The sequence below is a fragment of the Chiloscyllium punctatum genome, chromosome 8 (genome assembly GCF_047496795.1).
Source record: "Chiloscyllium punctatum isolate Juve2018m chromosome 8, sChiPun1.3, whole genome shotgun sequence".
NCBI classification, from domain to species: Eukaryota; Metazoa; Chordata; class Chondrichthyes; order Orectolobiformes; family Hemiscylliidae; genus Chiloscyllium; species Chiloscyllium punctatum.
Genome location: NC_092746.1, coordinates 131,127,446 through 131,141,312, shown reverse-complemented (window position 1 = coordinate 131,141,312; position 13,867 = coordinate 131,127,446). Strand labels below are relative to the sequence as shown.

Genomic DNA, 13,867 nt, shown 5'->3' with positions numbered 1-13,867 from the left:
CTGAGAGACTTGGGTCTGTTCTCATTGGAAAGAAGAAGGCTAAGGGGGGATTTGATAGAGACATACAAGATGATCAGAGGGTTAGATAGGGTAGACAGTGAGAGTCTTTTTCCTAGGATGATGACGTCAACTTGTATGAGGGGCTTAACTACAAATTGATAGATTTAAGACAAATGTCAGAGGCAGGGTCTTTACTCAGAGAGTGGTGAGGGGGTGGAATGCCCTGCCTACTAATGTAGTTAACTCAGTCACATTAGGGAGATTTAAACAATCCTTAGATAAGCTCATGGATGATGATGGGATAGTGTAGGGGGATGAGCTGAGAATAGTTCACAGGTTGGCGTAACATCGAGGGCCGAAGGGCCTGTTCTGTGCTGTATTGTTCTATGTTCTATATGGCCAGGGGCTGCAGAGTCCGAGGCACAGGGAATGATTGGAGAAACTGGGTTTTGAATCTTTACTGTTGAACGAAGACCTGACAGAGGGCTATAAGATAATGAAGGGCAGAGTTAGGCCGGACAGAAAGACACTTTATCTATTAGTAAAGAGATTAGTTAATAGCAGGGGAAAACTGATGTCAGGTCTGAGCTACAAGGCTGAGGGGAGACATGAGGAGAATGTTTTACACTCTGAGGATGGTGGGAGTCTGCAGCTGATTGTCTGAAAGGATGGTCAAGTCTAAAACTCTAATAACATTGAGGTAGTATTTAAATATTCACTTGCATTGCTATAGCCTCCAGGACATGGGCCAAGAGCTGGAACATGGGATGAATACAATTGGATCTTTGTTGACCAGTGTGGACACAATGGGCTGAATAGCCTCCTTCTGTGTTGCAGATACTTATGAGTCTGTGGGAACATGGTCCGGGATATTTATAAGTCTATAGGGATATGGTCTGGGATATTTATGGATCTGTTGGAACATGATCTGGGATATTTATGAGTCTTTGGGAACATGGTCCGGGATATTTATGAGTCTGTGGGAACGTGATCCGGGATATTTATGAGTCTGTGGGAACATGGTCTGGGATATTTATGGATCTGTGGGAACATGATCCGGGATATTTATGAGTCTGTGGGAACATGGTCTGGGATATTTATGGATCTGTGGGAACATGATCCGGGATATTTATGAGTCTGTGGGAACGTGGTCCGGGATATTTATGGATCTAGAACATAGAACAATACAGCACAGAACAGGCCCTTCGGCCCACGATGTTGTGCCGAACTTCTATCCTAGATTAAGCACCCATCCATGTACCCATCCAAATGCCGCTTAAAGGTCGCCAATGATTCTGACTCTACCACTCCCACGGGCAGCGCATTCCATGCCCCCACCACTCTCTGGGTAAAGAACCCACCCCTGACATCTCCCCTATACCTTCCACCCTTCACCTTAAATTTATGTCCCCTTGTAACACTCTGTTGTACCCGGGCAAAAAGTTTCTGACTATCTACTCTATCTATTCCTCTGATCATCTTATAAATCTCTATCAAGTCACCCCTCATCCTTTGCCGTTCCAACGAGAAAAGGCCGAGAACTCTCAACCTATCCTCGTACGACCTATTCTCCATTCCAGGCAACATCCTGGTAAATCTTCTCTGCACCCTCTCCAAAGCTTCCACATCTTTCCTAAAGTGAGGCGACCAGAACTGCACACAGTACTCCAAATGTGGCCTAACCAAAGTCCTGTACAGCTGCAACATCACTTCACGACTCTTGAATTCAATCCCTCTGCTAATGAACGATAATACACCATAGGCCTTCTTACAAACTCTATCCACCTGAGTGGCAACCTTCAAAGATCTATGTACATAGATCCCAAGATCCCTCTGTTCCTCCACCTGACTAAGAACCCTACCATTAACCCTGTATTCCGCATTCTTATTTGTTCTTCCAAAATGGACAACCTCACACTTGGCAGGGTTGAACTCCATCTGCCACTCCTCAGCCCAGCTCTGCATCATATCTAAGTCCCTCTGCAGCCGACAACAGCCCTCCTCACTGTCCACAACTCCACCTATCTTCGTATCATCTGCAAATTTACTGACCCACCCTTCGACTCCCTCATCTAAGTCATTAATAAAAATTACAAACAGCAGAGGACCCAGAACTGATCCCTGCGGAACTCCACTTGTAACTGGGCTCCAGGCTGAATATTTACCATCTACCACCACTCTCTGACTTCGACCGGTTAGCCAGTTTTCTATCCAATTGGCCAAATTTCCCTCTATCCCATGCCTCCTGACTTTCCGCATAAGCCTACCATGGGGAACCTTATCAAATGCCTTACTAAAATCCATGTACACTACATCCACTGCTCTACCCTCATCCACATGCTTGGTCACCTCCTTGAAGAATTCAATAAGACTTGTAAGGCAAGACCTACCCTTCACAAATCCGTGCTGGCTGTCCCTAATCAAGCAGTGTCTTTCCAGATACTCGTAAATCCTATCCCTCAGTACCCTTTCCATTACTTTGCCTACCACAGAAGTAAGACTAACTGGCCTGTAATTCCCGGGGTTATCCCTATTCCCTTTTTTGAACAGGGGCACAACATTCGCTACTCTCCAGTCCCCTGGTACCAACCCCGTTGCCAGTGAAGACGAGAAGATCATTGCCAACGGTACTGCAATTTCCTCTCTTGTTTCCCACATAATCCTAGGATATATCCCGTCAGGCCAGGGGGACTTGTCTATCCTCAAGTTGTTCAAAATGTCCAACACATCTTCCTTCCTAACAGGTATCTCTTCTAGCTTATCAGTCCGTTTCACACTCTCCTCTTCAACAATACGGTCCCTCTCGTTCGTTAATACTGAAGAGAAGTACTTGTTCAAGACCTCTCCTATCTCTTCCGACTCAATACACAGTCTCCCACTACTGTCCTTGATCGGATCTACCCTCGTTCTCGTCATTCTCGGGTTTCTCACATACGCATAAAATGCCTTGGGGTTATCCTTGATCCTATCCGCCAAGGATTTTTCATGCCCTCTCTTAGCTCTCCTAATCCCTTTCTTCAGGCCCCTCCTGGCTATCCTGTATCCCTCCACTGCTCTGTCTGAACCCTGTTTCCTCAACCTTATGTAAGCCTCCTTCTTCCTCTTTACTCGACATTCAACCTCCCTCGTCAACCAAGGCTCCCTCACACGACCATTTCTTTCCTGCCTGATAGGTACATACATATCAAGGACACGTTGTATCTGCTCCTTGAAAAAGTCCCACATTTCCACCACATCCTTCCTTGACAGCCTATGCTCCCAACGTATGCTCCTCAAATCCTGTCTTACAGCATCGTAATTTCCCTTCCCCCAATTGTAAAAACTTCCTTGTTGTGCGCACCTATCTCTCTCCATAACCAAGGTGAAAGTCACAGAATTGTGGTCGCCATCACCAAAATGTTCACCCACTAACAAGCCCATCACTTGTCCCGGTTCATTACCGAGTACCAAATCCAATATGGCCTCCCCTCTGGTCGGACAATCTACATACTGCGTTAGAAAAGCTTCCTGGACACACTGCACAAACACCGCCCCATCCAATCTACTTGATCTAAAGAGCTTCCAATCAATATTTGGGAAGTTGAAATCGCCCATGACTACGACCCTGTGGCTTCTGCACCTTTCCAAAATCTGTTTCCCAATCTGTTTCTCCACATCTCTGCTGCTATTGGGGGGCCTATAGTAAACACCCAACAAAGTGACTGCACCTTTCCTATTTCTGACTTCAGCCCATACTATCTCCAGAGGCAGATCCCCCTCAAACTTCCTTTCTGCAGCCGTTATACCATTTCTAATTAGCAATGCCACCCCCCCCTCCTTTTTTACCACCCTCCCTAATCTTACTGAAACATCTGTAACCAGGAACCTCCAACAGCCATTCCTGTCCCTCATCTATCCATGTTTCCGTGATGGCCACAACATCGTAGTCCCAGGTACCGATCCACGCCTTAAGTTCACCCACCTTATTTCTGATACTCCTTGTGTTGAAGTATACACACTTGAGCCCATCTCTGTGTCCACAAGTATTCCCTGTCAGTGCTACCTTCTCCACAGCCTCCCTACATTCTTGGACATCCTGACACACAGCTAGCCTACTTGCTGGACTACAAGTCCAGATCCCATCCCCCTGCCAAATTAGTTTAAACCCCCCGAAGAGTGCTAGCAAACTTGCCCCCCAGGATATTGGTGCCCTTCTGGTTCAGATGCAACCCGTCCTGTTTGTACAGGTCCCACCTTCCCCAGAATGCAGTCCAATTGTCCAAATACCTGAAGCCCTCCCTCCTACACCATCCTTGCAGCCACGTGTTCAACTGCACTCTCTCCCTATTCCTTGCCTCACTGTCACGTGGCACCGGCAACAACCCAGAGATGACGACTCTGTCTGTCCTAGCTTTTAGCTTCCAGCCTAACTCCTTGAGCTCTTGAATGACCTCCCCACCCCTCTTCCTACCTATGTCGTTGGTGCCAATGTGTACCACGACTTCTGGCTGCACACCCTCCCCCTTAAGGATTCTGAAGACACGGTCCGAGACGTCTCGGACCCTGGCACCCGGGAGGCAACAAACCATCCGAGAGTCTCGCCCATGTCCACAGAACCGCCTGTCTGTCCCTCTAACTAGAGAGTCTCCTATAACTAGCGCTCTCCTCCTCTCCCCCTTTCCCTTCTGAGTCTCAGAGCCACAGACCCCTTCACTGCAGCTTACACCTGCAAGGCTGTCCCCCCCAACAGTTTCCAAAGCTGTATACTTATTTTTTAGGGGAACGACCACAGGGGAACCCTGCACTGTCTGCTTCTTCCCCTTCCCACCTCTAACTGTTACCCAGCTACCTCTGTTCTCCGGCGTAACTATGTCCCTGTAGCTTCTATCAATCACCCTCTCAGCCTCTCGAATAATCCTCAGCTCATCCAGCTCCAGTTCCAGTTCCCTAACTCGTTCGGTGAGGAGCAGGATCTGACTGCATTTCCTGCAGGTGAAGTCGGCAGGAGTATCGGTGGTCACCCCTACCTCAAACATCCTGCAGGAGGAACATTCCACCGCCTGCGCTGCCATAACTCTACACTTAGTCTCCAAAACAAGAACACTGTGGGAACATGATCCGGGATATTTATGAGTCTGTAGGAACGTGGTCCGGGATATTTATGAGTCTTTGGGAACGTGATCCGGGATATTTATGAGTCTGTAGGAACATGGTCCGGGATATTTATGGATCTGTGGGAACATGGTCCGGGATATTTATGAGTCTTTGGGAACATGATCCGGGATATTTATGAGTCTGTAGGAACGTGGTCCGGGATATTTATGAGTCTGTGGGAACATGGTCTGGGATATTTATGAGTCTGTGGGAACATGATCAGGGATATTTATGAGTCTATGGGAACATGATCCGGGATGTTTTGAGTATTCAGTCGATTCTGGGATTGTTCTGATGGGTCTTTGGGGCTAATGTTTGGGCTATGAACAAAGTGAGGGATGGTAGTGAGGACGGTTGGGTGAGAGTATACACAGGGTAATGGCCAGTGGTGGGGAAATCTCCCTGTTTTAACAAGGAGACGTCACTCTGTACAAATGTGATTACAATGTTTGAAAATATTATTCAGATTTTAGGTGAGGGAAACACAATCCGTATTGATTACTTTGATTTCCAGCAAGCTCGTGCTGATGTTATATTGTACCAAACCTTCGAATATGGACAAAGTGCCCTCACAAGGGAATGTTTCCCAGGAGCACACAGGCTGCAGGCCTAACTGGAGCTGTCCAAGTTGCTGGGGTGACCGCACCCAGAGGACTGAGAGCAGGTTTCATTCTTTACTTATTGGAGGCTGTTCAGAGAAGGTTCACAATGGTGGTGCTGGGTTAGGGGAGAGGGGATTGTCAAACGAGCAAAGATTAAAAAGGACAGTACTGTACAGGAAGGATGAGGTGGGGGGAGTGTGGTTTGGTGGAGGGAGCCCCTTGGAATGGGTGGAGGAGTGGGGGGGTTCGGGGGGGGGGGGGGGGGAGGGGAGTGGTGGGAGCTCCCTGGGACTTGTGAGTGTGGGTATAGGTGTGGAGGGGTGGGGTGGGTGTGGGGGTGTGGTGTGGGTGGGGGGTGTGTCGGAGGGGTCCCTCTGGGACAGTGACTGTGTGAGGGGGGTCCCTCTGGGACGTTGACTGTGTGAGGGGGGGCCCCTCTGGGACGGTGACTGTGTGAGGGGGGCCCCTCTGGGACAGTGACTGTGTGAGGGGGGGCCCCTCTGGGACAGTGACTGTGTGAGGGGGGGGGTCCCTCTGGGACAGTGACTGTGTGAGGGGGGGTCCCTCTGGGACGGTGACTGTGTGAGGGGGGGGGTCCCTCTGGGACGTTGACTGTGTGAGGGGGGCCCCTCTGGGACGGTGACTGTGTGAGGGGGGGGGCCCCTCTGGGACAGTGACTGTGTGAGGGGGGGCCCCTCTGGGACGGTGACTGTGTGAGGGGGGCCCCTCTGGGACAGTGACTGTGTGAGGGGGGGCCCCTCTGGGACAGTGACTGTGTGAGGGGGGGGGTCCCTCTGGGACAGTGACTGTGTGAGGGGGGGTCCCTCTGGGACGGTGACTGTGTGAGGGGGGGGGTCCCTCTGGGACGGTGACTGTGTGAGGGGGGGGGTCCCTCTGGGACGGTGACTGTGTGAGGGGGGGTCCCTCCGGGACGGTGACTGTGTGAGGGGGGGTCCCTCCGGGACGGTGACTGTGTGAGGGGGGGGGGTCCCTCTGGGACGGTGACTGTGTGAGGGGGGGGGGTCCCTCTGGGACGGTGACTGTGTGAGGGGGGGTCCCTCTGGGACAGTGACTGTGTGAGGGGGGGCCCCTCTGGGACAGTGACTGTGTGAGGGGGGGGGTCCCTCTGGGACAGTGACTGTGTGAGGGGGGGTCCCTCTGGGACGGTGACTGTGTGAGGGGGGGGGTCCCTCTGGGATGGTGACTGTGTGAGGGGAGGGGGGGGTCGGTGTGATGGTGTGGAATGAGTCTCTGATTGTCCTGTGGGTCATGGACTCAGTGAGATTGAACAGACACAGTCTCAGGCCTGTGCAGGCAGCAATTTTATTGAGGCTTTTAAATCAAAAAAAGCAGAAAGTTACACTTCGCTCCCACATCCTGACAGAACGGTGTAATTACACAATACAGATCGTCCATCGTCAATCAGTCCTGGTTTGTTAGTAACCAGAGACTCTGGGGATTAATACCAGTTCAAGTCTGAACTCTGGGTGCTCAGACAAAGATGTTGTTCCATGTGACAGTCAGGATGGTCTGAGATTTTTCTCAGTCACCTCCCCCCTCCGTCTCCCTGGATAATCTTTGACAGAGTTTCTCAGATGATGCTGTCACTGAGTGTGGTCTCCATTGTCTGGGACTGTTCCAGGGAGATTGATGGAGAAATCCGTGACTGACTGACTGTGGATGGGAGACAGAAACTGGGAAAGGCTGGTTCCCATCCTGGAATCCTTGTTTACAGCAACATTCAAGCAGAGGGTGTGGCCTGGGGGTGGGGGGGAGCAGGAGCTGATTGGCTGCAGAAGCTCAAAGCACAACATGGCTATCTCCAAATGAGCAGCGTTTTGGATTAATGTTCATGTCTGGAAAATAAAAGTCACAAAAAACACTCCGTTACTCTCTGATTGGAAATCACACTCACCATGTCAGCGATTAATACTTTTCCCAATTCTCACTCAATCCATGACAATCTCTGGAAGCTGAACATTACTGGAAGTTCACGGAGTTCAGGCGCAGTGTAACCAACCCAAGCCACCACTCTGTCAGAGAGAGGGCACTGCTTTTAATGTGCAGGATATACCTGGGCAATTTTCCACATACTTGGGTAGATGCCAGTGTTGTAACTGTACTGGAGCAGCTTGGCTAGGGGAGTGACAAGTTCAGGAGCACAAATCTTCAGTCCTATTATTGGAATGTTCTCAGGGCCCACAGCCTTTGTAGTATCCAGCGTCTCCAACTGTTCCTGATATCTGTGCAGTAAATCAAATTGACTGGAGCCTGGTATCTGTGACGCTGGGGACCACTGGAGGAGGCTGAGATAAATCATTCTCTCAGCACTTCTGGCTGAAGATTGCTGTGAAAGGTTCATCTGTCTCCTTTGCCCTGATGTGCTGGGCTCCTCCATCGTTGAGGAGGGGAACATTTGTGGAGCCAGTGAGTTGTTTAATTGTCCACCCCATCACTCAGTGAAGGAGCAGAGGGTGTGAGGGGGAGACCTTACTTTTTTAGAACACTGACAGTAATATATTTGAGGATTTTTTTTTCAGTTATTAGATTAGATTCCCTAAAGTGTGGAAACAGGCCCTTCGGCCCAACAAGTCCACACTGACCCTCCAAAGAGCAACCCACCCAGACACCTTTTCCCTCTGACTAATGCAGCTAACACTATGGACAATTTAGCATGGCCAAACTGCACATCTTTGGATTGTGGGAGGAAACCAACGCAGACATGGGGACAATGTGCAAACTCTACACAGACAATCACCTGAGGCTGGAATTGAACCTGGCTCCCTGGTGCTGTGAGGCAGCAGTGCAAACCACTGAGCCACCGTGCTGCCCCATTGATCAAGATTTAGCACACCCTCAGAGGTGTTAATCCAAAATTGTGAATGAAGCTGATCAGACCTCACTCAATTAAAGTAAATGGAGGGTTCCGGAGACATCTCGTCCACGGAGTCTATCATGACCAAAGCTGATATGTTGGCCGGGTGTCTGTCTATAATACAGCAGCTGTGATTGGGAACCTCTGAACCTGTCCTCCACCCCTCACTCGGATAGAGAAGGGAGAGAGGGAGATAGGAATGTGTGCTGGCCTGTGGAGAGTTGTGAATGTTGTGAGTGTAGAATAAAGCAGGAGTGGGAATAGATACTCACAGCGGTTCCTGGTAGTTAGTGAGGGTCAAGGGCACCATACACTTCCACCTCACACAAGGTCAGAATGCCACGACATTTTCTCAGGAAGATATTGACAAACCTGCCATGAACACCATTAAGGGCTGTACAAGGGAATGACTTAGTCTCCCCCTTGGGAATGGAATCAATCATTGCACAGCTGAAAGAGAGAGAAATGAGAATGATAGTTACTACATCAGACCATGAAGACTAGGAACAGGAGGAGGCCATTCAGCCCCTCAAATCTGCTCCACCATACAATGCCATCATGACTGATCACATCTCAGCCTCGACTCCACTTTGCTGCCCACTCTGCATAACCCATTACTCATTAAAAACCTGTCAATCTCAGCCTCACATTTACTCAGCATCCACTCTGAGCGAGGGGATATCACTGATTCATGACCCGTTCAGCTAACAAATTTCCCCTCATCGCTGTTTTACAAATTTTATCCATTTCTGTGAAACACCTCCTCATTTTCCCAACTTCAGTGACTATCATCCTAACCAATCCAGTCACTGCTCCGGTGTCAGATCCTGCCTTCCCAGGAATGGGCCTGGAGACTCTCCGCTGCCCTCCCTCCATCATTCCACAGATACGGAGACCAGACCTACACACTATCCTCCAGGTGTGGTCTCCCCAAGGCCCTGTATAACTGCAGCAAGACACCCCTGCTCCTGAGCCCCAATCCTCTCGCTACGAAGGTCAACATCCCATTTACCTTCTTCACCACCTGCCGTACCCTCACACTCACCGTCACCACCTGCCGTACCCACACACTCACCGTCACCACCTACCGTCGTACCCACACACTCACCGTCACCACCTACCGTACCCACACACTCACCGTCACCACCTGCCGTACCCACACACTCACCGTCACCACCTGCCGTACCCACACACTCACCGTCACCACCTGCCGCACCCACACACTCACCGTCACCACCTACCGTACCCACCACACTCACCGTCACCACCTGCCCTACCCACACACTCACCATCACCACCTGCCGTACCCACACACACTCACCGTCACCACCTGCCGTACCCACACACTCACCGTCACCACCTACCGTACCCACACACTCACCGTCACCACCTGCCGTACCCTCACACTCACCGTCACCACCTGCCGTACCCACACACTCACCGTCACCACCTACCGCACCCACACACTCACCGTCACCACCTGCCGTACCCACACACTCACCGTCACCACCTGCTGTACCCACACACTCACCGTCACCACCTGCCGTACTCACACACTCACCGTCACCACCTACCGTACCCACACACTCACCGTCACCACCTACCGCACCCACACACTCACCGTCACCACCTGCCGTACCCACACACACTCACCGTCACCACCTGCCGTACCCACACACTCACCGTCACCACCTTCTGTACTCACACACTCACCGTCACCACCTGCCGTACCCTCACACTCACCGTAACCACCTGCCGTACCCTCACACTCACCGTCACCGACCTGCCGTACCCTCACACTCACCGTCACCACCTGCCGTACCCTCACACTCACCGTCACCACCTACCGCACCCTCACACTCACCGTCACCACCTGCCGTACCCACACACTCACCGTCACCACCTACTGTACTCACACACTCACCGTCACCACCTGCCGTACCCTCACACTCACCGTAACCACCTGCCGTACCCACACACTCACCGTCACCACCTACTGTACCCACACACTCACTGTCACCACCTGCTGCACCCACACACTCACCGTCACCACCTGCCGTACCCTCACACTCACCGTCACCACCTGCCGCACCCTCACACTCACCGTCACCACCTGCCGTACCCTCACACTCACCGTCACCACCTGCTGTACCCACACACTCACCGTCAGTGACTTGTGCACAAGGACACCCAGGTCTCATTCCATCTCCCCCTTTGCCAACCGATCACCGTTCAGAGAATGATGCCTATTCCTGCTTTTGCTCCTATACTGGAGGATCTCCCAATGATCCACATTGTACAGCGTCTGTCATCCGTTTCCCCACTGACCCAGCCTGTCCAAATCACACTGAAACATCTCCACATCCTCCTTACAGCTCACCCTCCCACCCAGACTTGGAGATATAACATTGAGTTTGCTCATTGAAATCATTCCGGTGTGTGGGAATCCCTCTGATCCTTGCAGTGACCATGGTGCCTGACACACACAGAGAAGGACTGGTTTATTTTTCCCCTTTGTTGTTGTTTCCATCTCCAAGTCAGAATATACATCGTTCAATCCCAAGTGCTTTTGTTTTACACACTACAGCTTTCCCAAAGACCAAACAAACCACATCAGCTGGCTTCCCTCATCAACCTGTCTACTTGACTCGAGTTGGGGTATAGTCTGTAGAGGGCAGGTGCCGTGGGTCAATGCTTCCGGTCTATATTTACAGGGTGTTATTGTTCCCGTTGTTATCCAGGGAATCACCGATTCGGATCTCTGCTCCATCCAGTCTCTCTGGCTTGCGGTCTCTGTTGGTGACTCTCACAACGAAGATGCGGTAGTGCTCCTTCAGATCCACTCTCCACCAGGGATCTTTCTGCCTCCTGGTGCTGCTGCAGGAGGAATGATGGAACTTAGGATCGAGATTCCCATCGATCGCATTGTTGGCATCAGCATAAATTCGGAAGGTGGTGGATTGTGTCGCACGGACCCCAGCTGCAACATTCTCTAAAACCAGAGACAGTGCGTTTCCATGACCACCCAATCACACAGAGCACATCACTCCATCCCCTCACCCTCCCCACCCTCACCCACACACACCCTCACCCTCCCTAACCCTCGCCCACACCCTCCCTCACCCTCACCCTCGCCCACACCCTCCCTCACCCACACCCTCACCCTCCCTCACCCTCACCCTCGCCCACACCCTCCCTCACCCACACCCTCACCCTCCCTAACCCTCACCCTCCCTCACACTCACCCTCGCCCACACCCTCCCTCACCCACACCCTCACCCTCCCTCACCCTCACCCTCACCCTCACCCTCCCTAACCCTCACCCTCACCCTCACCCTCCCTCACCCTCACCCTCACACACCCTCACCCTCACCCTCACCCTCACACACCCTCACCCTCACACACCCTCACCCACACCCTCACACACCCTCCCTCACCCTCAAACACCCTCACCCTCCCCACCCTTACCCACACCCTCCCTCACCCTCCCTCACCCTTACACACCCTCACCCTCAGCCACACCCTCCCTCAGCCACACCCTCTCTCACCCTAACCCACACCCTCACCCTCACCCACACCCTCACCCTCCCTCACCCTCACCCTCCCTACCCTTACCCACACCCTCCCTCACCCACACCCTCACCCTCACCCTCACCCTCCCTCACCCACACCCTCCCTCACCCACACCCTCCCTTACCCACTCCCTCACCCTCACCCTCGCTACCCTCACCCTCCCTCACCCTCCTCACCCTCACCCATACCCTCACCCTCACCCTCACCCACACCCTCCCCACCCTCACCCTCCCCACCCTCACCCTCCCCACCCTCACCCCACCCACACCCTCCCTCACCCCACCCACACCCTCACCCTCCCAGACCCTCCCTCACCCTCCTCACCCTCACCCACCCTCACCCTCCCTCACCCTCCCCACCCTCATCCACACCCTCCCCCTCCCCCTCCCTCACCTTCACCCTCCCCACCCTCACGCTCCCTCCCCCTCACCCCACCCTCCCCCTCACCCATAGCTTCACCCACACTCTCCCCCACCCTCACCCTCACCCTCCCTCACCCACACCCTCCCTCACCCTCACCCTTCCTCACCCTCCCCCACGCTTACCCTCCCGCACACTCCACACCCTCACCCTTCCTCACCCTCACCCTCCCCCTCCCCCCACACCCTCACCCTCCCTCACCCTCACCCTCCCCCTCCCCCTACACCCTCATCCTCCCTCACCCCACCCACACCAACCTCACCCTCACCCACACCTCATCCTCACCCTCCCTCACCCTCCCCACCCTCACCCTCCCCTACCCACACCCTCACCCACACCCTCACCCACACCCTCATCCTCCCTCACCCTCACCCTGCCCACCCTCACAGTCCCCACCCTCACCCTCACTCACCCTCACCCTCCCCCCACCCACACCCACACCCTCACCCTCCCCCACATCGTCCCCCACCCTCCCCCACCCTCACCCTCCCCCACACCCTCCCCCTCACCCTCACCCTCCCTCACCCTCAACCTCCCTCACCCTCAACCTCCCCCTCATCTTCCTCCTCATCCTCACCCCCCTCACTCTCCCCCTCACCCTCACCGTCCGCCTCCCCTCCCTCACCCTCACTCTCCCCCTCACCCTTGCCTCCCTTCCCCTCATCCTCTCCCTCACCTTCCCCCTCCCCTAACCCTCACCCTCCCCTAACCCTTCCCCTCACGCTCCCATCCCCCTCACACTCCCATCCCTTCCCCCTCACCCTCCCCCTTCCTCATCCACCTCCTCCCTCCCCCTCCCTCACCTCACACTCCCCCACCCTCCACATCACCCTCCCTTCCCTCACCCTCCCCCGCCCCCTCACCCTCCTCTCCCTCCCCCTCACCCTCCCCTCCATCCCCCTACTCTCCTCCCTCATCCGCCTCCTCCCCTTCCTCCCCCTCCCCCTCCCCTACCCACCCTCCCCTCTCTCCCCTTCCCCCTCACTCTCCCTCTCCCCCTCCCCTCCCCTCCTTCACTGTCCCCCCAACCTTCCCACACCCTCCCCTCCCTAACCCTTCCTCACCCTTCCCTCCCCCTCCCCCTCCTTCTCACCCTCCCCCCTCACCCTCCTTCAGGCAGGGAGGCTACAGAAGGACTTGGACAGGTTCAGAGAGTGAGCAAAGAAGTGGCAGGTGGAATACAACGTGGGAACGTGGACGGTGATAGATTTCAGTCGGAAGATTGGAGACATAGATTATTATCTAATGGGGTAAGATTTCAGAA

At 53.4% G+C, this 13,867-nt stretch overlaps 2 protein-coding genes and 1 long non-coding RNA gene across 5 annotated transcripts in view; all 3 read right to left on the bottom strand.

Moving 5' to 3' along the window:
* Positions 1–11,618, bottom strand: part of LOC140480201 (uncharacterized) — a gene marked incomplete at its 5' end in the record, with an annotated part of 39,129 nt that extends 27,511 nt beyond the window's left edge. Inside the window, 2 exons of the mRNA XM_072574925.1 lie at positions 8,904–9,060; positions 11,323–11,618. Of these exons, the coding sequence (XP_072431026.1) occupies positions 8,904–9,060; positions 11,323–11,618 (453 nt within the window). The remainder of the gene's footprint in view (positions 1–8,903; positions 9,061–11,322) is intronic.
* LOC140480928 (uncharacterized) overlaps positions 1–13,867 on the bottom strand; it is a 276,989-nt gene that overhangs the window by 91,525 nt on the left and 171,597 nt on the right. The gene's annotated exons all lie outside the window — the stretch shown is intronic.
* LOC140480933 (uncharacterized) lies at positions 9,069–10,344 on the bottom strand. Its single transcript, XR_011961427.1, has 3 exons — positions 9,941–10,344; positions 9,728–9,847; positions 9,069–9,694 (listed from the first exon to the last, which is right to left on the bottom strand). It is a non-coding gene; the product is annotated as an uncharacterized lncRNA (long non-coding RNA).